At 56.1% G+C, this 23,886-nt stretch overlaps 1 protein-coding gene across 1 annotated transcript; it reads right to left on the bottom strand.

Moving 5' to 3' along the window:
* Nucleotides 1-3,088: 3,088 nt before the first annotated feature.
* On the bottom strand, nt 3,089-20,106 carry LOC137308653 (zinc finger homeobox protein 2-like). Its single transcript, XM_067977249.1, has 6 exons — nt 19,947-20,106; nt 16,833-16,897; nt 14,322-14,477; nt 12,155-12,281; nt 5,486-9,112; nt 3,089-4,101 (listed from the first exon to the last, which is right to left on the bottom strand). Exons 1-6 carry the CDS (start codon nt 20,104-20,106, stop codon nt 3,089-3,091), a joined length of 5,148 nt encoding a protein of 1,715 aa, XP_067833350.1.
* Between the last annotated feature and the right edge of the window lie 3,780 nt (nt 20,107-23,886).

A 23,886-nucleotide genomic window follows, 5' to 3' on the forward strand; every position in this document is an offset into this window, starting at 1 on the left:
ACTGAGGGAGGGGGGTGTGAGAGAGAGTGTGAAAACTGAGAGTCTTATACTGAGGGAGGGGTGTGTGAGAGAGAGTGTTATAACTGAGAGTCTTATACTGAGGGAGGGGTGTGTGAGAGAGAGAGTGTTATAACTGAGAGTCTTATACTGAGGGAGGGGTGTGTGTGAGAGAGAGTGTTATAACTGAGAGTCTTATACTGAGGGAGGGGTGTGTAACAGAGAGAGTGTTATAACTGAGAGTCTTATACTGAGGGAGGGGTGTGTAACAGAGAGTGTTATAACTGAGAGTCTTATACTGAGGGAGGGGTGTGTGAGAGAGAGAGTGTTACAACTGAGAGTCTTATACTGAGGGAGGGGTGTGTGAGAGAGAGTGTTATAACTGAGAGTCTTATACTGAGGGTGGGGTGTGTAAGAGAGAGAGTGTTATAACTGAGAGTCTTATACTGAGGGAGGGGTGTGTGAGAGAGAGAGTGTTATAACTGAGAGTCTTATATCGAGGGAGGGGTGTGTAACAGAGAGTGTTATAACTGGGAGTCTTATACTGAGGGAGGGGTGTGTGAGAGAGAGAGTGTTATAACTGAGAGTCTTATATCGAGGGAGGGGTGTGTAACAGAGAGAGTGTTATAACAGAGAGTCTTATACTGAGGGAGGGGTGTGTGAGAGAGAGTGTTATAACTGGGGGTCTTATACTGAGGGAGGGGTGTGTAACAGAGAGAGTGTTATAACTGAGAGTCTTATACTGAGCGAGGAGTGTGTGAGAGAGAGTGTTATAACTGGGAGTCTTATACTGAGGGAGGGGTGTGTGAGAGAGAGAGTGTTATAACTGAGAGTCTTATATCGAGGGAGGGGTGTGTAACAGAGAGAGTGTTATAACTGAGAGTCTTATACTGAGGGAGGGGTGTGTGAGAGAGAGTGTTATAACTGAGAGTCTTATATCGAGGGAGGAGTGTGTGAGAGAGTGTGTTATAACTGAGAGTCTTATACTGAGGGAGGGGTGTGTAACAGAGAGAGTGTTATAACTGAGAGTCTTATACTGAGGGAGGGGTGTGTGTGAGAGAGTGTTATTACTGAGAGTCTTATACTGAGGGTGGGGTGTGTGAGAGAGAGAGAGTGTTATAACTGAGAGTCTTATACTGAGGGAGGGGTGTGTAACAGAGAGAGTGTTATAACTGAGAGTCTTATACTGAGGGAGGGGGGTGTAACAGAGAGTGTGTTATAACTGAGAGTCTTATACTGAGGGAGGGGTGTGTAACAGAGAGAGTGTTATAACTGAGAGTCTTATACTGAGGGAGGGGGGTGTAACAGAGAGTGTGTTATAACTGAGAGTCTTATACTGAGGGAGGGGTGTGTGTGAGAGAGAGTGTTATAACTGAGAGTCTTATATTGAGGGAGGGGTGTGTGAGAGAGTGTTATAACTGGGAGTCTTATACTGAGGGAGGGGTGTGTGTGAGAGAGTGTTATAACTGAGAGTCTTATACTGAGGGAGGAGTGTGTGAGAGAGAGAGAGTCTTATACTGAGGGAGGGGTGTGTGAGAGAGAGTGTTATAACTGGGAGTCTTATACTGAGGGAGGGGTGTGTAACAGAGAGAGTGTTATAACTGAGAGTCTTATACTGAGGGTGGGGTGTGTAACAGAGAGTGTTATAACTGAGAGTCTTATACTGAGGGAGGGGTGTGTGAGAGAGAGTGTTATAACTGAGAGTCTTATACTGAGGGAGGGGTGTGTAACAGAGAGTGTTATAACTGAGAGTCTTATACTGAGGGTGGGGTGTGTAACAGAGAGTGTTATAACTGAGAGTCTTATACTGAGGGAGGGGTGTGTGAGAGAGAGAGTGTTATAACTGAGAGTCTTATACTGAGGGAGGGGGGTGTGAGAGAGAGTGTGTTATAACTGAGAGTCTTATACTGAGGGAGGGGTGTGTGAGAGAGAGAGTGTTATAACTGAGAGTCTTATACTGAGGGAGGGGTGTGTAACAGAGAGAGTGTTATAACTGGGGGTCTTATACTGAGGGAGGGGTGTGTAACAGAGAGAGTGTTATAACTGGGGGTCTTATACTGAGGGAGGGGTGTGTAACAGAGAGAGTATTATAACTGAGAGTCTTATACTGAGGGAGGGGGGTGTCAGAGAGAGAGTGTGAAAACTGAGAGTCTTATACTGAGGGAGGGGTGTGTGTGAGAGAGAGTGTTATAACTGAGAGTCTTATACTGAGGGAGGGGTGTGTGTGAGAGAGTGTTATTACTGAGAGTCTTATACTGAGGGAGGGGTGTGTGAGAGAGAGTGTTATTACTGAGAGTCTTATACTGAGGGAGGGGTGTGTGAGAGAGAGTGTTATAACTGGGGGTCTTATACTGAGGGAGGGGTGTGTGTGAGAGAGAGTGTTATAACTGAGAGTCTTATACTGAGGGAGGGGTGTGTGAGAGAGAGAGTGTTATAACTGAGAGTCTTATACTGAGGGAGGGGTGTGTAACAGAGAGAATGTTATAACTGAGAGTCTTAGACTGAGGGAGGGGTGTGTGAGAGAGAGAGCGTTATAACTGAGAGTCTTATACTGAGGGAGGGGTGTGTGAGAGAGTGTTATAACTGAGAGTCTTATACTGAGGGAGGGGTGTAACAGAGAGAGTGTTATAACTGAGAGTCTTATACTGAGGGAGGGGGGTGTGAGAGAGAGTGTGAAAACTGAGAGTCTTATACTGAGGGAGGGGTGTGTGAGAGAGAGTGTTATAACTGAGAGTCTTATACTGAGGGAGGGGTGTGTGAGAGAGAGTGTTATTACTGAGAGTCTTATACTGAGGGAGGGGTGTGTGTGAGAGAGAGTGTTATAACTGAGAGTCTTATACTGAGGGAGGGGTGTGTAACAGAGAGAGTGTTATAACTGAGAGTCTTATACTGAGGGAGGGGGGTGTAACAGAGAGTGTGTTATAACTGAGAGTCTTATACTGAGGGAGGGGTGTTACACACAGCAAATGGATAAGTTATCTTGAGTTTAGGACGAAGTGCGTGGCCCGATCTTTCGAAGGTCCGAGGTGATTTTATTCTCGTTGTTTCGCCTTGTGTTTTTTTTGGTGGGTTGTCGGGGGAACAATGCTTCCTAATACGCGGACTTCCTTTTCAGAGTGAGAACCTGCGAGGTAGATGTCGCTCGAGGGTCGTGGCTCAGAGGATGAGGTAAACGGTCGCGCTCTTTGGCAGGACTGGGTCCCGGGCGGAGAGCCCGGCGGAGGTGGGGCGGAGAGCGCAGGTGGTCACCCAGGGCTCCCTCGCCGTTGATCAGCGCGTCGCAGGCCAGGCAGTGGTAGGTGCAGACGGGGACTCTCAGGCTGGCGGACCCTCCAGGACGGGCCCCAGCGCGGCGGCAGCAGCAGCAGGAGGAGGAGGAGGAGGAGGCGTCCCCCGGTGCCCGCTGCTCCACCTCTTCCCCCTCCCCCTCCTCCTCCTCCTCCTCCTCCAAGGGAAGCTGGCACTGGCTGCAGGTCAGCTGGTGACGCACGTCCACTGTCACGATGGGGGCAGAGACCTCCTCGTCTCCCCCGCCCCTCGCCTGGTCCGCCCTCTCCCTCTCCTCCGGCCTCTTCTTTGTCTTCTTCTTCTCCTCGGGGGTCTGGGCCCTGGAAGGGGGGTCGACCTGGGAGAGGGTGACCGAGAGGCTGGATTTGAGCTGCCGCTGGAGGGCCTCCTGCAAGCCCTGCTGCAGCAGCACGTTGGGCAGCAGGCCCATCAGAGTCGGGGATAGCAACGGATTGAAAGGCAGCAGGTTCTTCTTGACGCCGTACAAGGGCTGCAGGTAGGTGGCGGGCAGCTGAGGGGCCAGCAGCGAGGAGGCTCCCGGAATCAGGTAAGGGAGGAACTGGCTGCCCAGCAGGGAGGCCGGGTCCCCGGTCAGCGCGGCCTGCAGCCCCTTCATCTTGCCCGGGTCCAGCAGTCCCTCCGGGCCGGGCGCCCGACTGCATCCGTCCGCGGCCTCCAGCTCCTCCGCCTCCGAGCTCCCCCTCCCATCCGTCTCCGGGGCCGGCTGCTGGGGGAGGGGTCCCGCCCCCTGGACCGGGAAGAGGGCGGGCGGGACGGCCGGCGGTCCGACGCCGAGGAGGTTCGAGGGGGTCAAGCCTGGCGGAGAGAGAAAATAAAAAAAGAAGCAATTCACACGGTGGGAGCTGAGACCTAACCAGCGGTTTGAGCCCTGAATCCTGGACCGACACTCCCCGGACTGCACGGCCTCAGGGTGTCCCCCGAGCACTTCACAGCCAGTTGGCTACTTTTCGAAATGTGGTTGCTTTTGTAAAGTAGGAGACTGAGGGAGCACCGCGCTGAATGGCCTCCTTCTGTTCCTAAGACCGAACGGGGGCGTAGGAGATTTGATAGAGGTATTCAAAATTACGAGGGGTTTCGATGGAGTAAGTCCCACTCTCCCCCCCCACCCTGCCCTAGCCCTGTAATTTTTTCCCTTCAAGTATTTCTCCAATTCCCCTTTTGAAAGTTATTATTGAATCTGCTTCCACCGCCCTTTCAGGCAGCGAATTCCAGATCGTCACAACTCGCTGCGTAAAGTAAATTCTCCTCATCTTCCCCCCCCCCCCCCTGGCATTTGTGCCAATGTGTGCTCCGGTTGCCGGCCCTTCTGCCACTGGAAACGGTCTCTCCCCATCCACGCTATCAAATCCCCTCATGATTTTGAGCACCTCGATCAAATCTCCCCTCGACCTTCTCTGCTCTGAGGAGAACAACCCCAGCTTCTCCAGTCTCTCCACATCACTGAAGTCCCTCATCCCTGGTCCCATTCTTGTAAATCTCCTCCGCACCCTCTCCAAGGCCTTGACATCCTTCCTAAAGTGTGGTGCCCAGAGTTGGACACAATACTCTTTAAAAAAAATCTAGATCGAATTCTCAAAGCCAAGACCAAAATCCCAAAACCAAGACCCTAAAACCAAAATCCCTAAACAAAATCCCAAAGCCAAAACCCTTAAAAAAACCAAAATCCCTAAACAAAATCCCAAAACCAAAACCCTTAAAAACCAAAATCCCTAAACAAAATCCCAAAACCAAAACCCTGAAAAACCAAAATCCCTAAACAAAATCCCAAAACCAAAACCCTTAAAAACCAAAATCCCTAAACAATATCCCAAAACCAAAACCCTTAAAAACCAAAATCCCTAAACAAAATCCCAAAACCAAAACCCTTAAAAACCAAAATCCCTAAACAAAATCCCAAAACCAAAACCCTTAAAAACCAAAATCCCTAAACAAAATCCCAAAACCAAAACCCTTAAAAACCAAAATCCCTAAACAAAATCCCAAAACCAAAACCCTTAAAAGCCAAAATCCCTAAACAAAATCCCAAAACCAAGACCCTAAAACCAAAATCCCAAAACCAAGGCCAAAATCCCAGCTGCCTTTTTCCAGGCCCAAAGCCTAGATCTCAGCCTCCCCCGACCACCCCCCACCCCCTCCTCCAATCTGGTTTCTTTAGTTGCCCAAATTAAGGGTCACTCACCTGCGGTCAGAGCGGTGAAGCCGGCTGGAGCTCCTGAGCCGGGCAGCAGGACCGGAGAGAGCCCGGGGGGGAGCCCGGGGAAGGCCAGGCCGCCGAAGGGAGGCGGCTCGTTGAGCGGGCGGTGGACGGTCAGCGGGTGGGAGCTCCGGGCCGGCACGGCCCCCCTGACCCCCTCCCCTTCCTCCTCCTCCTCCTCCTCCTCCTCCCCTTCCTCCTCCCCTTCTTCCTCCTCCTCCTCCTCCTCCACCGCCGTCTTCTGCTGCCGGGCCGACGCCGGGCCGAAGTACTTCTTCTCGTGGCGGAGTTGGCCGCGCACCAGTTCCTTCATCTTGGCGATGTGGGGCAGCGAGAACACGTGGTTGCGCACGGCCAGGTAGGCGCCGTACTTGATGCCGCACAGGGCGCAGCCGGATTTGGGCGTGCCGGAGGGCTTGGCGCCATGCTGCTTAAACTTCTTCTCCTTGGCCCTGGCGTTCTGGAACCAAACCTGGACCACCCTCTTGGGCAGGCCGATGTCGTCGCCCAGCAACTGGCACTCCAGCATGGTGGGAGTCCTGTAGTCCTGGAAGCAGGATTTCATCACTTTGAGCTGCAGGCTGGACATCTGCGTGCGGTAACGCCTCGGGCCGTGCCGCTCCTCCGGCTCGGCCGGCCTTGCGGGGGCGGGGAGGGGGGAGGCCGGGCAGCCGCCGGACGCCGGCGGGGACGACGACCCCGGGCCCCCCGCGGGGCTGGAGCCCTCGCCCGGGCGGGCGGGGCCCTCCGCCGCCGCAGGGTCCGAGGCCTCTCCGTCCGACCTGCCCCCCTCGTCGGTCAGTGGCGGAGGGGCAGGGGAGGAGGAGGAGGAGGAGGAGGAGGAGGAGAAGTCGGCAGGCGGGCTCTCCCCTCCTCCTCCTCCTCCTCTTCCTCCTCCTCCCCCCGCCGCCCCGCCCAGGAAGCGGGGTCCGAACAGCATGCCGGCCTGGCACTCCAGGTCCCTGCGCCACTCCTCCAGCGCCAGCGACTCGGTCTCGGGCAGCCGCGGCGGCGGGAACCGGGGGCCCGGGTGGAGCTGCGCCTCGGCCTGGGGCGGGGGAGGAGGGGCGGGGCACCTGCCGAAGGGGAACTGGGGGCCCCCGGTCGGGGGCTGCGGCCCCACAAAGCGGAACTGGCCCTTGCGCTCCCGGGCGCGGGTGTTCTGGAACCAGACCTGGACCACCCTCTTCTTCAGCCCCACCTCCTGGGAGACGCGATCCAACACTTTCCGGGTGGGGTTGGAATCCTGGATGTAGCGCTGGTACAGGATTTCCAATTGCTCGGGCAGGATGGTGGTCCTCAACCGTTTGTCCCTGGGCGGCTGCAGCTGCTCCTCCTCCTCCTCCTCCTCCTCCTTCTCCTCCAACCCCCTCCCCGCCCCTGGGCCGGGAGCCTGCTCCTGCACCCCGACCGCCGCCGGCCTCTCGGCCTCCAGCTTCCTCTTGAGGGCCCCCCCCGGCTGGGGGCTGCCGGGCTCGAAGGGGGCCAGGCGGCTGGGGGGTCGGGGCCGCGGCAGCAGCTGCCCGCGGAGGGCCAGGTAGTGGAGCCTCTGGTGCTCCTTGAGGAGCTCCGAAGTGGGGAAGGTCAGCCTGCACTGGTCGCAGGGGTAGTCCCCCCGGGCGGGGACCAGGAAGTCCGGGACGGCGGGGGGCGGCGGCGGCGGCGAACACCGAGGAGGGGCTGGGGAGGACTGGGGCCGCGGCTCGTCCGGGCTCTCCTCCTCCTCCTCCGGCTCCGCGGGCGACTGGGGGGAGGGCGGGCCGAGCGTCCGGGGCTCCCCGGGGGCTGCGTCCGTCTCGGGTGCGGGCGAGGGGAGGAGGGAGGGGGGCCGAGGGCTTGCCTCCTCTTCCCCCGACGCCACAGATGTCGGGCGGACTTTCCCTCGGTCCTCGCCCCCCTCCTCCTCCTCCTCCTCCTCCCCGTACGCCGGGCGAGGGCTGCCGTCCAAGAGGGCTCGCAGGGCGCCAAGCTGGAAGCCAGCGTAATTGGCACCGGGGGCCTCCCCCTCCCCCTCCTCCTCCTCCTCCGCCCGCTCTCGGCCGGCACGCCCGTTGGGCTCCTGGGAGGAGCGCGGGCTCTCGCTGCCGGGGGGTGGGTTGGGCGGAGGGGCCGGGTACAAGCTGTCGTAGCTCTCCCTGAACCGTTTGGCGTAGCGGTCCAGCTCGTCGGAGGGGAAGAGTCGGCCGTGGACCTGCTCCTCGTGGCTCTTGAGGATCAGCGTGTTGGAGAAGAGTTTGCAGCAGCCGGAGCACTGGAGCTTGCCGCTGGGGCCGCTGACGCTGCCCGGCCCGGCCCGGCCAGCCCTGGACTGGGCGCATTGCCTGCCCTCGTTGTACTGGATGACCAGCTCGAAACCAAAGTTCTCCAGCAGGGCGCGAGCGGCGTTCCGCGAGACGTCGGCGGGGACCCGGGGAGGAGGAGGAGGAGGAGGAGGGAGGGGAGCCTCCCCCTCGGCCTCCCGCCTCTCGCCGGCCCTCCCCGCCTCCGCCGGGGCCTGCCGCTGGCCGTGGGGTTGGGCCTGGAGCGCGGGCTGGGGCCAGGGGGCCAGGGGAGGCGGGGGCGGGGGCAGGGGCAAGCGCATCCCGCCCAGCATCACCCCCGAGACGGGGAAGAGCCCCCCCACCTCGGGGCCCAGCTGGAACTCGGGCAGGCAGAAGGGCAGGAGGAGCTGCTGCTGGGGCTGGGGGCGTTGGAACTGGATCAGGGCCTCGGGGGCCAGGGGCAAAGGAGGGGGCAGGATGGCCGGGCCGAAGAGGGGGGCCTGGAGGAAGGAGGCCGGCGGGTGGAGGGAGGGCGAGAGGTGGGCGGGAGGAGGGGCGAAGGGCAGGAAGGAGGCCTCGGGGGGTTCGAGGGGAGGGTTGGCACGCTGGCCCTCGTCCCCGGCCGCTTCCAACTTGGCCGCCCTGGAGCGAGTCTGGTGCAGGACGGAACGCATGTGGATCTCCAGTGTCGAGCTCTGGTTGTACGATACTTTGCAGGTGGCGCACCTGAAGGGCTTGTCAGCCACACCGGTCACGGAGCCTGGGATCTCCCCCGGGGGCGGCAGGGCTGGATCCTGGGAGGCCTTCCTCATCTTGTGGAGATGGGAGACGGAATTGTAGTGCACGAGCAGGATGTTCTTTTGGGTGAAGGACTCCTTGCAGACGGCGCACTTGTACGGGCGCAAAGGATCCAGGAATTTGTCCATCAGGAAGTTGGGGCCTTTCCTGACCGGAGGGGCCTGCAGCCTGGGCTCTGGGTCGGTCGTCTTCTCCCCCGGCGGCTCTTCCTCCCCTTCCTCCTCCCCCTCCTCCTGCTCCTCGGGATCGGGCGGGAGCGAGGGTCCCGGCCGGGCGATGGGCTGCAGGAGCGAGGGGACTCCGGCTCGCTCCCTCGCCGAGTCGCCGCCGCCGCCGCCCGTCTCCGGGCCGCGCTGGTCGCAGGGGCCCTGCTCCGTCTCCCCGCCGTCGGCGCTGGGGGCCGGCTCGCCCTGGGCTCGGCCGAAGTGGCCCCGAGGGGGGGTCCCCGATGTCTGGAGGTGGTCCCTGCAGACCCCGCCCCGGCTCGAGGGGCTGGCTCGCTCCTTCCGTTCGGGCTGTTCAGGCGCCTTCATCCCAATGGCAGAGCTCGGCCCTGAGAAAGGACAGAATTAAAAAGTTCAATCAGGCTAGACCTGGGAGTGTTTGATGGGACGGTGTAGAGGGAGCTTTACTCTGTATCTAACCCGTGCTGTACCTGCCCTGGGAGTGTTTGATGGGACAGTGTAGAGGGAGCTTTACTCTGTATCTCACCCGTGCTGTACCTGCCCTGGGAGTGTTTGATGGGACAGTGTAGAGGGAGCTTTACTCTGTAACTAACCCTCTACCTGCCCTGGGAGTGTTTGATGGGACAGTGTAGAGGGAGCTTTACTCTGTATCTCACCCGTGCTGTACCTGCCCTGGGAGTGTTTGATGGGACAGTGTAGAGGGAGCTTTACTCTGTAACTAACCCTCTACCTGCCCTGGGAGTGTTTGATGGGACAGTGTAGAGGGAGCTTTACTCTGTATCTAACCCTGTACCTGACCCTGGGAGTGTTTGATGGGACAGTGTAGAGGGAGCTTTACTCTGTATCTAACCCGTGCTGTACCTGCCCTGGGAGTGTTTGACGGGACAGTGTAGAGGGAGCTTTACTCTGTATGTAACCCTGTACCTGCCCTGGGAGTGTTTGATGGGACAGTGTCGAGGGAGCTTTACTCTGTATCTAACCCTGTACCTGCCCTAGGAGTGTTTGATGGGACAGTGTAGAGGGAGCTTTACTCTGTATCTAACCCTGTACCTGCCCTGGGAGTGTTTGATGGGACAGTGTAGAGGGAGCTTTACTCTGTATCTAACCCTGTACCTGCCCTGGGAGTGTTTGATGGGACAGTGTAGAGGGAGCTTTACTCTGTATCTAACCCTGTACCTGCCCTGGGAGTGTTTGATGGGACAGTGTAGAGGGAGCTTTCCTCTGTATCTAACCCTGTACCTGCCCTGGGAGTGTTTGACGGGACAGTGTAGAGGGAGCTTTACTCTGTATCTAACCCTGGACCTGCCCTGGGAGTGTTTGATGGGACAGTGTGGAGGGAGCTTTACTCTGTATCTAACCCTGTACCTGCCCTGGGAGTGTTTGATGGGACAGTTTAGAGGGAGCTTTACTCTGTATCTAACCCTGTACCTGCCCTGAGAGTGTTTGATGGGACAGTGTAGAGGGAGCTTTACTCTGTATCTAACCCTGTACCTGCCCTGGGAGTGTTTGATGGGACTGTGTAGAGGGAGCTTTACTCTGTATCTAACCCTGTACCTGCCCTGGGAGTGTTTGACGGGACAGTGTAGAGGGAGCTTTACTCTGTATCTAACCCTGTACCTGCCCTGGGAGTGTTTAATGGGACAGTGTGGAGGGAGCTTTACTCTGTATCTAACCCTGTACCTGACCCTGGGAGTGTTTGATGGGACAGTGTAGAGGGAGCTTTACTCTGTATCTAACCCTGTACCTGACGCTGGGAGTGTTTGATGGGACAGTGTAGAGGGAGCTTTACTCTGTATCTAACCCTGTACCTGCCCTGGGAGTGTTTGATGGGACTGTGTAGAGGGAGCTTTACTCTGTATCTAACCCTGTACCTGCCCTGGGAGTGTTTGACGGGACAGTGTAGAGGGAGCTTTACTCTGTATCTAACCCTGTACCTGCCCTGGGAGTGTTTGATGGGACAGTGTAGAGGGAGCTTTACTCTGTATCTAACCCTGTACCTGACCCTGGGAGTGTTTGATGGGACAGTGTAGAGGGAGCTTTACTCTGTATCTAACCCTGTACCTGACGCTGGGAGTGTTTGATGGGACAGTGTAGAGGGAGCTTTACTCTGTATCTAACCCTGTACCTGACCCTGGGAGTGTTTGATGGGACGGTGTAGAGGGAGCTTTACTCTGTATCTAACCCTGTACCTGCCCTGGGAGTGTTTGACGGGACAGTGTAGAGGGAGCTTTACTCTGTATCTAACCCTGTACCTGACCCTGGGAGTGTTTGATGGGACAGTGTAGAGGGAGCTTTACTCTGTATCTAACCCTGTACCTGCCCTGGGAGTGTTTGATGGGACAGTTTAGAGGGAGCTTTACTCTGTATCTAACCCTGTACCTGCCCTGGGATTGTTTGACGGGACAGTGTAGAGGGAGCTTTACTCTGTATCTAACCCTGTACCTGCCCTGGGAGTGTTTGACGGGACAGTGTAGAGGGAGCTTTACTCTGTATCTAACCCTGTACCTGACCCTGGGAGTGTTTGATGGGACAGTGTAGAGGGAGCTTTACTCTGTATCTAACCCTGTACCTGCCCTGGGAGTGTTTGACGGGAGAGTGCAATTTGATGAAATCGTGCTCTGAATGTGGAACCAGACTCGCTGGTGAAAGAATTTATGTACGGCTCCCTCAGCACCGACCCTCCGACAGTGCGGCGCTCCCTCAGTACCGACCCTCCGACAGTGCGGCGCTCCCTCAGCACCGACCCTCCGACAGTGCGGCGCTCCCTCAGTACCGACCCTCCGACAGTGCGGCGCTTCCTCAGTACCGACCCTCCGACAGTGCGGCGCTCCCTCAGTACCGACCCTCCGACAGTGCGGCGCTCCCTCAGTACCGACCCTCCGACAGTGCGGCGCTCCCTCAGTACCGACCCTCCGACAGTGCGGCGCTCCCTCAGTACCGACCCTCCGACAGTGCGGCGCTCCCTCAGTACCGACCCTCCGACAGTGCGGCGCTCCCTCAGTACCGACCCTCCGACAGTGCGGCGCTCCCTCAGTACCGACCCTCTGACAGTGCGGCGCTCCCTCAGTACCGACCCTCCGACGGTGCGGCGCTCCCTCAGTACCGACCCCTCCGACGGTGCGGCGCTCCCTCAGTACCAACCCTCCGACAGTGCGGCGCTCCCTCAGTACCGACGCTCCCTCAGTACCGACCCCTCCGACGGTGCGGCGCTCCCTCAGTACCGACCCTCCGACAGTGCGGCGCTCCCTCAGTACCGACGCTCCCTCAGTACCGACCCCTCCGACGGTGCGGCGCTCCCTCAGTACCGACCCTCCGACAGCGCGGCGCTCCCTCAGTACCGACCCTCCCACAGCGCGGCCTCAAACCCCCTCCCCCCCATACCGGACCCCCTCCCTCAGCTCGTACCTTACCTGCGGTTTGCTTGCTTTCAGGCGGGACGTTGGGAGCGGGAGCCGGATTCGGCAGGTCGCACGGCGTCTCCCTGGAAGCGAGGAGCGAGGCAGGACCGTCACAGATCGAGACGTCAACCACGGAGGCCTGGAATTGGGGGGGTGGGGGAGTTTAGACGAGCCCGTTCTCATTCGCTCCCTCATCTCCGTCCCCTCCCGCCGCTGTGCTGACCGTCCGCCCCTCCCCGTCGGAGAGGAGACGCTCGCTCAGAAGGACCGAGCCGCCCCCCCTCCCGCCCACTCCAGCCCCTTGTCCAGCAGCACACAGACTCCCATCGGTGGGCAGACTCTAACCTTGCCGCACCAAGCACCCCCCATCAGTGGGGAGTCCGTTGTTTGGTCAGACCGAGACCCCCATCAGTGAGGAGATCCTTGCTCGGAAAGACCGAGACCCCCATCAGTGGGGAGGCTCTCTCCTTGCCGCACCAGGCCCCGTAGCAGTGAGGAGAATCTCACCTTGCCGCACCAAGCCCCCCCCATCAGTGAGGAGACCCTAGATCGGAAGGACCGAGACCCGCATCGGTGGGCAGACCCTCGCTCGGAAGGACCGAGACCCCCATCAGTGGGCAGACTCTCTCCTCGCCGCACCAGGCCACCCATCAGTGGGGAGAATCTCACCTAGCCGCACAAAGACCCCCATCAGTGGGGAAACCCTCGCTCGGAAGGTTTGAGACCCCCAACAGTGGGGAGAGCCGCCCGCGGAAGGATCGAGACCCCCGTCAGTGTGGAGATGCCCACCCAGCCACACCTCTTTCTCCCCCCCCGCCGCCCCGCCTCGCCCCATCCACAGTATACGCTGCCCTCTCACCTTAAATTAAATTTCATTTGGACAGTGTTTCCCCCCGGGAAAGGAAGATTGCACAGAGAGAAGGCAGTTACAATGAAAATGGAAGATAATATTTATTCCGCGTCTTTCACACCCTCATTCCGTCTCGAAGCCCCTCACAGTAGTCACTGTCGTAATATAGGAAACACAGCCCTCCACACACTCACTCCAGAGACTCGAGCCCCGTAATCCAGGGCCGACACTCCCCGGTTGCCCAGTAACCGAGGGAGCGCCGCACTGTCCGAGGGTCAGTGCTGAGGGAGTGTCGGAGGGTCAGTACTGAGGGAGCGCCGCAGTGTCAGAGGGTCAGTACTGAGGGAGTGTCGGAAGGTCGGTACTGAGGGAGCGCCGCGCTGTCGGAGGGGTCGGTACCGAGGGAGCGCCGCGCTGTCGGAGGGTCGGTACTGAGGGAGCGCCGCACTGTCGGAGGGTCGGTACCGAGGGAGCGCCGCGCTGTCGGAGGGTCGGTACTGAGGGAGCGCCGCGCTGTCGGAGGGTCGGTAACGAGGGAGCGCCGCGCTGTCGAAGGTTCGGTACTGAGGGAGCGCCGCACTGTCTGAGGGTCGGTACCGAGAGAGCGCCACGCTGTCGGAGGGTCGGTACTGAGGGAGCGCCGCACTGTCTGAGGGTCGGTACTGAGGGAGCGCCGTGCTGTCGGAGGGTCGGTAACGAGGGAGCGCCGCGCTGTCGGAGGGGTCGGTACCGAGGGAGCGCCGCACTGTCGGAGGGTCGGTGCCGAGGGAGCGCCGCACTGTCGGAGGGTCGGTGGCGAGGGAGCGCCGCACTGTCGGAGGGTCGGTACCGAGGGAGCGCCGCACTGTCGGAGGGTCGGTACAGAGGGAGCGCCGCACTGTCGGAGGGTCGGTACCGAGGGAGCGCCGCACTGTCGGAGGGTCGGTACCGAGGGAGCGCCGCACTGTCGGAGGGTCGGTACTGAGGGAGCGCCGCACTGTCGGAGGTGCCGTCTTTCGGGATGAGACGTTAAACCGAGGGCCCCGTCTGCCCCTCTCGGGTGGGATGTAAAAGATCCCACGGCCCACTATTGGAAGAAGAGCAGGGGGGAGTTCTCCCCGGGGTATCCTGGGGCCAATATTTATCCCTCAAACAAACATCACTAAAACAGATGACCTGGTCATTTATCACATTAGCTGATTGTGGGATCTTGCTGTGCGCAAATTGGCTGCCGCCATTCCCCACATCACGACAGTGACTACGCTTCAAAGGGAAAGCTTCTCCCCTGGGCCGTGAAGCGATTCGGGGCGTCCCGTGAAACGGCTCCTCCGACAGGCCGGACGGACTCACCACGGCCAACAGTCGCTCCACGCAGTCCGACACCACGCTATGCACGTGCGCGAGGTGGAAACGCAGCCCGGTCCGGCCGCACAACGCGTCCTGGCACAGCGGGCACCGCAGCCTGGGCGCCTCGGGGTGCCGTACCGCCACGTGGAATTGGTGGTGCTGCAGGGAGAGAGAGAGAGAGAGACAAATCATAGGATCGTGCAGCGCAGGAGGAGGCCACTCGGCCCATCGGGCCTGTGCCGGCTCTTTGAAAGAGCTGTCCAATTAGTCCCGCTCTCCCCCCCTGCGCTTTTCCCCTGTAACCCTGCAAATTTTTTCCCTTCAAATATTCCCCTTTTGAAAGTTATTATTGAATCTGCTCCCACCGCCCTTTCAGGCAGTGAATTCCAGATCATCACAACTCGCTGCGTAAAAAAATGTTTCCTCATCTCCCCCTCTGGCTCTTTCCCCGATCGCCTTAAATCCGTGTCCTCTGGTCACCGACCCTCCTGCCCCCTGGAAACAGTCTCTCCTTATTGACTCTCTCAAAACCCTTCCTGATTTTGAACCCCTCGATCAAATCTCCCCTTAACCTTCTCTGCTCTGAGGAGAACAATCCCAGTTTCTCCAGTCTCTCCACATCACTGAAGTCCCTCATCCCTGGTACCATTCTAGTAAATCTCCTCTGCACCCTCTCTAAGGCCTTGACATCCTTCCTACAGTGCGGTGCCCAGAACTGGACCCAATACTCCAGCTGGGACCCTAACCAGTGTTTTATAAAGGGTTTAGCATAACTCCCTTGCTTTTGTACTCTGTGCCTCTATTAATAAAGCCCAGGATCCCAGATGCTTTTTTAACAGCCTTCTCCACTTGTCCTGCCACCTTCAGAGATTTGTGTACACACACCCCCCGGGTCTCTCTGTTCCTGCACCCCCTTTAAAATTGGACCATTTTTGATCGAACCGCAATTAAAGGGACAGTCCACTGACCGGCCCCATCCCGGGGGCCACGCTCCCCCGCACCCAGAAGGTGCTGGTCATTACTTCCCGTTGAACAGGCCTCTGCTTCCCAGAGGCGAAAGAAGCACGCCGAGGGATTACGGGACAAAGGTGGAGTGAATGGAGTCGAGGTACGGATCGGCCGTAGAATCTCTCAGCACAGAAGGAGGCCGTTCAGCCCATCGTCCCCATGCCGGCTCTTTGAAAGAGCTATCCAATTAGTCCCACTCCCCCCCCCCCCCCCCCCCCTTCAAGTATTTCTCCAATTCCCTTTTGAAAGTTACTGTTGAATCTGCTTCCACCGCCCTTTCAGGCCGTGAATTCCTGATCCGATTGAACGGCGGAGCAGGCTCGACGGGCTGAATACTTATCCCTCGACCTGCATCGTTAAAACAGGTGATCTGGTCGTTTATCGCATTGCTGTACATGGGACGTCGCTGTGCAGAAATTAGCGACCGCGATTCCTGGGAGGGAGGGAGGGAGGATTGAAGGGAGGGAGGGAGGATTGAAGGGAGGGAGGGAGGATTGAAGGGAGGGAGGGAGGATTGAAGGGAGGGGGAGGATTGAAGGGAGGGAGGGAGGATTGAAGGGAGGGAGGGAGGATTGAAGGGAGGGAGGGAGGATTGAAGAGAGGGAGGGAGGATTGAAGGGAGGGAGGGAGGGAGGATTGAAGGGAGGGAGGGAGGGAGGATTGGAGGGAGGGAGGATTGAAGGAAGAGAGGGAGGGAGGATTGAAGGAAGAGAGGGAGGGAGGATTGAAGGAAGAGAGGGAGGGAGGATTGAAGGGAGGGAGGGAGGGAGGATTGAAGGGAGGGAGGGGAGGGAGGATTGAAGGGAGGGAGGGAGGATTGGAGGGAGGGAGGGAGGATTGGAGAGAGGGAGGGAGGATTGAAGGGAGAGAGGGAGGGAGGATTGAAGAGAGGGAGGGAGGATTGAAGAGAGGGAGGGAGGATTGAAGGGAGAGAGGGAGGGAGGATTGAAGAGAGGGAGGGAGGATTGAAGGGAGGGAGGGAGGGAGGATTGAAGGGAGGGAGGGAGGATTGAAGGAAGGGAGGGAGGGAGGATTGGAGAGAGGGAGGGAGGATTGGAGAGAGGGAGGGAGGATTGAAGAGAGGGAGGGAGGATTGAAGGGAGAGAGGGAGGGAGGATTGAGAGAGGGAGGATTGAAGGGAGAAAGAATTGAAGGAAGAAAAGTAGAAAGGAAGGAAGAATTGAAGGAAGGAAGAAATGAAGAAAGGAAATAAGGAAGAAAGGATGGAAGAATGGAAGATAGGAAGGAAAAATTAAAAGAAGACGAGAAAGAAAGAATTTGCATTTCACATCTTCCTCTTTCTTTCTTTCTTTCTTTCTTTCTTTCATCCCCAGTGAAGGAGGATGGAGACAGACACAGAGAGGCACAGGTCTTGCGGGGTGTCCACGGCCTGCAGCCTGTTCCTCCCCCCGGGGAAGTGTTCGGGAGTCCCCCCACGGTTGATCGCCCTGCTCCCCACACACCCACTGCCTGGTCCTTTACGGCAGACGCAGCTGTCGGCCTTACCGCTGCTGACTGCTCGCCCTTGCTGTCGCTGGGTGCTGCGCTGCCGTGGTCACCATCACTCACCGCTGCAAATATAAACAGACATTAACAGACGTTAGATATCCCCTCGCGATGTCCCACCCACCGTCTCCTCACCGTCTCCTCCTTCCTTGGCTCAGCACGGAGCACTCTCGTCTCTGAGACAGAAGGTCATGGGTTCGAGCCCCCACTCCAGAGACTCGAGCCCCCGTAATCCAGGGCCGACATTCCCCGGTCGCCCAGTAACTGAGGGAGCGCCGCAGCTGTCGGAGGGTCGGTGCTGAGGGGAGCGCCGCGCTGTGGTGGGTAGGTCGGTACTGAGGGAGCGCCGCACTGTCGGAGGGTCGGTACTGAGGGAGCGCCGCACTGTCGGAGGGTCGGTACTGAGGGAGCGCCGCACTGTCGCGAGGGTCGGTACTGAGGGAGCGCCGCACTGTCGAGGGTCGTGGGGTGCTGAGGGAGCGCCGCGCTGTCGGAGGGTCGGTACTGAGGGAGCGCCGCACTGTCGGAGGGTCGGTACTGAAGGGAGCGCCGCACTGTCGGAGGGTCAGTACTACTGAGGGAGCGCCGCACTGTCGGAGGGGTCGGTACTGAGGGAGCGCCGCCCTGTCGGAGGGTCGGTGCTGAGGGAGCGCCGCACTGTCGGAGGGTCGTGCTGCTGAGGGAGCGCCGCCCTGTCGGAGGGTCGGTGCTGAGGGAGCGCCGCACTGTCGGAGGGTCGGTGCTGAGGGAGCGCCGCACTGTCGGAGGGTCGGTGCTGAGGGAGCGCCGGCACTGTCGGAGGGTCGGTGCTGAGGGAGCGCCGCCCTGTCGGAGGGTCGGTGCCGAGGGAGCGCCGCCCTGTCGGAGGGTCGGTGCTGAGGGAGCGCCGCACTGTTGGAGGTGCCGTCTTTCGGGATGAGACGTTAAACCGAGGGCCCGTCATCTCCGAACTATTGGAAGAAGAGCAGGGGGGTTCTGCGCAAATCGGCTGCTGTGTTTCCTACATTACAACAGTGACTACACTTCAAAAAGTATTCATTGCGTAAAATGCTTTGGGACGTCCTGGATAAAATTGCACTGATAATGAGTTTGTTGTTCTCTCTCTTCCTTCTACTCCTTTCTTCTCAACTTCTTACAAACTCAAACTTTCACCTAAATCTCTACACTCTCTCTCTCTTACTTCCTCCATTCTTTCTTTCTCTCTTCTTCTTTCTTCCTCCTTCTTTCTCTCTTTCCTTCTTCTTTACTTCCTCCTTCTTCTTTCTTCTCTCTTCCTTCTTCTTCTCCTTTCTTCTCTCTTTCCTTCTTCTTTCCTCCTTTCATTCTTTCTCTCTTTCCTTCTTTCTTTCCTCCTTTCTTTCTTTCCTCTCTTCCTTCTTTCATTCTCTCTTCTTTCTTTCTCTCTTTCCTTCTTTCTTTACTCCTCCTTCTTTCTCTCTTCCTTCTTTCTTTCTCTCTTTCCTTCTTTCTTTACTCCTCCTTTCTTCTCTCTTCCTTCTTCTTCACTCCTTTCTTTCTTTCTCTCTTTCCCTTCTTTCTCTCTTTCCTTCTTTCTTCCTCCTTTCTTCTTTCTCTCTTCCTTCTTTCTCTCTTCCTTCTTATCAAACACTTATCTACCTCAAAACTACACTACTCTTCTTCCTCTTCTTTCCTCCTTTCTTTCTCTCTTTCCTCCTTTCTTTCTCTCTTTCCTCCTTTCTTTCTCTCTTTCCTTCTTTCTTTCCTCCTTTCTTTCTCTCTTTCCTCCTTTCTTCTCTCTTCCTCTTCTTCCTCCTTCTCATTCTCTCTTCCTCCTTTCTTTCTCCTCTTCCTCCTTTCTTTCTCTCTTTCCTTCTTTCTCCTCCTTTCTTCACTCTTTCCTCCTTTCTTTCTCTCTTTCCTTCTTCTTTCTTTACTTCCTCCTTTCTTTCTTCTCTCTTTCCTTCTTTCTTCCTCATATCTCTCTTTACTTCCTCCTTTCTCTCTTTACTTCCTCCTTCCTTTCTTTCTTTCTCTTTTCTCTCTCTTTACTTTCTCCTTTCACTCTTTACTTCCTCCTTCCTTTCTTTCTTTCTCTCCCTTTCTTTCTTTACTTCCTCCTTTCTTTCTTTCTTTCTCTTTTTCTCTCTTTACTTTCTCCTTTCACTCTTTACTTCCTCCTTCCTTTCTTTCTTTCCTCTTTCTTTCTTTCTCTCTTTCCTTCTTTCTTTCCTCCTTTCTTTCTTTCTCCCTTTCTTTCTTTACTTCCTCCTTCCTTTCTTTCTTTCTCTTTTTCTCTCTTTACTTTCTCCTTTCACTCTTTACTTCCTCCTTCCTTTCTTCTTTCTTTCTCCCTTCTTCTTTCTTTACTTCCTCCTTCCTTTCTTTCTTTCTCTTTTTCTCTCTTTACTTTCTCCTTTCACTCTTTACTTCCTCCTTCCTTTCTTTCTTTCCTCCTTTCTTTCTTTCTCTCTTTCCTTCTTTCTTTCCTCCTTTCTTTCTCCCTTTCTTTCTTTACTTCCTCCTTTCTTTCTTTCTCTCTTTCCTTCTTTCTTTCCTTCTTTCTTTCTTTACTTCCTCCTTTCTTTCTTTCTCTCTTTCCTTCTTTCTTTCCTCCTTTCTTTCTTTCTCCCTTTCTTTCTTTACTTCCTCCTTTCTTTCTTTCTCTCTTTCCTTCTTTCTTTCCTCCTTTCTTCTTTCTCTCTTTCCTTCTTTCTTTCCTTCTTTCTTTCCTTCTCTTTCTTTCTTTACTTCTTCCTTTCTTTCTCTCTCTCTTTATATCCTCCCTCCTTTCTTTCTTTCCTTCTCTCTTTCTTTCTTTCTTTCATTTCTTCCTCCTTCCTTCCTTTCTTTCTGTCTCCCTCCCCTGCTCACTTTCTTCAATCACTCCTACTGATGGATTATTTCAGTTTGATAGATGGGGGAAGCCCAGGGTGGGGAACGTCGAGGGAGGGGGGGTACAGATTACGAGAGGGCTGTGGGATAGGTCGGACGATTCTTCTCTTCCCAGAGGACAGTCGACCGTTGGGACAAGACGTCTGCTCACGTGGTGAGTGCTGACTCCCTGTAAATCCTTCAACAGGGAGTGGCACCGATTCCTGGCCGGAGAGGGGACCCTTCGTGGAAACTTTAACTGGAAGGATAAGTGGGCCTTACCTGTTTCTCTGGTGTCCCCGGGCCCCTCCCTCGCTCGCGGTTTTGGAGCAAATCCCGATTGTGTCGTTCCGGTGGTCTCGTCTTTAGATCTCACTGTGAGATAGAAGCAGGACTTTGTAAGAAAAGGATGGACGTTGAAACTGGCTGAGTGACCGAGCATTGCTCACCCTGAATAAAGTGAGTCTACTTTATACCCAGTGTCAGCATCGAGCGCTCCTGGGCTAGGCACAGCACATGTAAGGTGCAGTGTAGAGCTCCCTCTACATCACTCTGACAGTGTCAGCATTGAGCGCTCCTGGGGAAGGCACAGCACAGCACAGCACAGTCCAGCCGAGTACAGCACAGTCCAACACAACACAGTACAGTCCACCCTATTACAGCACAGTCCAACACCGCACAGTCCAGTCCAACACAGCACAGCACAGCACAGTCCAGCACAGCACAGCACAGTCCAGCACAGCACAGCACAGTCCAGCACAGCACAGCACAGTCCAGCCTAGCACAGCACAGTCCAATGCAGCACAGCACAGTCCAATGCAGCACAGCACAGTCCAACGCAGCACAGTACAGTCCAGCCTAGTACAGCACAGTCCAACACAGCACAGTCCAACACAACACAGTACAGTCCAGCCTAGTACAGCACAGTCCAACACAGCACAGCACAGTCCAGCCTAGTACAGCACAGTCCAACACAGCACAGTCCAACACAACACAGTACAGTCCAGCCTAGTACAGCACAGTCCAACACAGCACAGCACAGTCCAACACAGCACAGTACAGTCCAGCCGAGTACAGCACAGTCCAACACAACACAATACAGTCCATCCTAGCACAGCACAGCACAGCACAGTCCAGCCTAGCACAGCACAGTCCAGCCTAGCACAGCACAGTCCAACGCAGCACAGCACAGTCCAACGCAGCACAGCACAGTCCAGCGCAGCACAGCACAGTCCAGCGCAGCACAGCCCAGTCCAGCGCAGCACAGCCCAGTCCAGCGCAGCACAGCCCAGTCCAGCGCAGCACAGCCCAGTCCAGCGCAGCACAGCCCAGTCCAGCGCAGCACAGCCCAGTCCAGCGCAGCACAGCCCAGTCCAGCGCAGCACAGCCCAGTCCAGCGCAGCACAGCCCAGTCCAGCGCAGCACAGCCCAGTCCAGCGCAGCACAGCCCAGTCCAGCGCAGCACAGCCCAGTCCAGCGCAGCACAGCCCAGTCCAGCGCAGCACAGCCCAGTCCAGCGCAGCACAGCCCAGTCCAGCGCAGCACAGCCCAGTCCAGCGCAGCACAGCCCAGTCCAGCGCAGCACAGCCCAGTCCAGCGCAGCACAGCCCAGTCCAGCACAGCACAGTCCAACGCAGCACAGCACAGTCCAGCCTAGCACAGCACAGTCCAACGCAGCACAGCACAGTCCAGCACAGCACAGTCCAGCACAGCACAGTCCAACGCAGCACAGCACAGTCCAACGCAGCACAGCACAGTCCAACGCAGCACAGCACAGTCCAACGCAGCACAGTCCAGTCCAGCACAGCACAGCACAGTCCAGCACAGCACAGTCCAACGCAGCACAGCACAGTCCAACGCAGCACAGCACAGTCCAACACAGCACAGCACAGTCCAACACAGCACAGTCCAACACAGCACAGTCCAGCACAGCACAGCACAGTCCAGCACAGCACAGTCCAACACAGCACAGCACAGTCCAACACAGCACAGTCCAACACAGTCCAGTCCAGCACAGTCCAGTCCAACACAGTCCAGTCCAACACAGTCCAGCACAGCACAGTCCAGCACAGCACAGTCCAGTCCAACACAGCACAGCACAGTCCAACACAGTCCAGTCCAGCACAGCACAGCACAGTCCAACACAACACAGCATAGCCTAGCAGAGCCCAGTCCAGCACACCGCTGCTTTTAGAAAAAGCCCAGCACAGCACAGCAAAGTCCAGCCTGTTTTAAAAGGACAAAACATGTCGTCCAGTCCAGCAACGCACTGTTTTCTTTAGAAAAAAACCCAGCCCAGCCAGGCACTGCTCCATCTGGACGAAAGCCTGCAGCCCAGCACATCCCAGCACAGCGTCGTTGGCGAGACTGCCGTGGGCAGACCTCACCGCCGCTGAGTGAACTGGACTGCGCCTGCGTCTGCTAAAGTCAGGAGCCGAGCTTGCTGCCTGGTGGCGGAGGCCAAATTGAGCTGTTAGGAGCGTTGAGTTGCTGATGGGCCCCCTGATCTTTACGTATTGATCCCCCTGTCTCTCTGCGTTTCCCTCAGCTCAGAGAATTGGCAATACAATTAGTGCGTGTCGATTGCTTTTTCCCACAGCAACCATAAAAATCGACAGGCTTTCCCGCGCGCTGCGCTAAAGGACTCCAAAAACTCTCCGAGGACAGCACTCGATCTTAAAACAATTACGCAGCCAACGCAGCGATCCCCGGGCACATTAAGAGGCAACGAGAGAGAGAGACACAACAAGCAATTGTTACACCACATCAATCTGGAAACCTCTGGGTTGCGAATCAATTAAAACGCTTAGGAGCGTACGAGAGGACCAATATGTCAGGGCTATCATTGCCTCTGTTTAGCAAGCGGCCAGGTTAGCTGCCGACTGAGAGATTCGTTCAATGAGCAGCGATTGACTGAACAGAGGCTGCAATTGAATCTTTCCGTGGGAAAAAAAAGAGGACATTCTCTCACATCGACCCGATTAGTGTGCACTGATGGGTGTTTACACTGCAGTCTATAGACCCTATTACACTGTGCACTGATGGGTGTTTACACTGCAGTCTATAGACCCTATTACACTGTGCACTGATGGGTGTTTACACTGCAGTCTATAGACCCTATTACAGTGTGCACTGATGGGTGTTTACACTGCAGTCTATAGACCCTATTACAGTGTGCACTGATGGGTGTTTACACTGCAGTCTATAGACCCTATTACATTGTGTACTGATGGGGGTTTACACTGCAGTCTATAGACCCTATTACACTGTGTACTGATGGGTGTTTACACTGCAGTCTATAGACCCTATTACACTGTGTACTGATGGGTGTTTACACTGCAGTCTATAGACCCTATTACAGTGTGCACTGATGGGTGTTTACACTGCAGTCTATAGACCCTATTACATTGTGTACTGATGGGGGTTTACACTGCAGTCTATAGACCCTATTACACTGTGTACTGATGGGGGTTTACACTGCAGTCTATAGACCCTATTACACTGTGTACTGATGGGTGTTTACACTGCAGTCTATAGACCCTATTACACTGTGTACTGATGGGGGTTCACACTGCAGTCTATAGACCCTATTACACTGTGTACTGATGGGGGTTTACACTGCAGTCTATAGACCCTATTACACTGTGTACTGATGGGGGTTCACACTGCAGTCTATAGACCCTATTACACTGTGTACTGATGGGTGTTTACACTGCAGTCTATAGACCCTATTACAGTGTGTACTGATGGGTGTTTACACTGCAGTCTATAGACCCTATTACACTGTGCACTGATGGGTGTTTACACTGCAGTCTATAGACCCTATTACACTGTGTACTGATGGGGGTTTACACTGCAGTCTATAGACCCTATTACACTGTGTACTGATGGGTGTTTACACTGCAGTCTATAGATCCTATTACACTGTGTACTGATGGGTGTTTACACTGCAGTCTACAGACCCTATTACACTGTGTACTGATGGGGGTTTACACTGCAGTCTATAGATCCTATTACACTGTGTACTGATGGGTGTTTACACTGCAGTCTATAGACCCTATTACACTGTGTACTGATGGGTGTTTACACTGCAGTCTATAGATCCTATTACACTGTGTACTGATGGGTGTTTACACTGCAGTCTACAGACCCTATTACACTGTGTACTGATGGGGGTTTACACTGCAGTCTATAGACCCTATTACACTGTGTACTGATGGGA

Source organism: Heptranchias perlo, unplaced genomic scaffold (genome assembly GCF_035084215.1).
Source record: "Heptranchias perlo isolate sHepPer1 unplaced genomic scaffold, sHepPer1.hap1 HAP1_SCAFFOLD_1357, whole genome shotgun sequence".
In the NCBI taxonomy this organism is placed as follows: Eukaryota; Metazoa; Chordata; class Chondrichthyes; order Hexanchiformes; family Hexanchidae; genus Heptranchias; species Heptranchias perlo.

Coding starts and splice junctions, on each gene's coding strand:
- LOC137308653 (XM_067977249.1), bottom strand. CDS start 20,106: ATGCTCGGTCACTCAGCCAGTTTCAACGTCCATCCTTTTCTTACAAAG. Junction 12,282..14,321: donor TGGAGCGACTGTTGGCCGTG/GTGAGTCCGTCC, acceptor CCCCAATTCCAG/GCCTCCGTGGTTGACGTCTC. Junction 4,102..5,485: donor CTTCACCGCTCTGACCGCAG/GTGAGTGACCCT, acceptor TCTCTCCGCCAG/GCTTGACCCCCTCGAACCTC.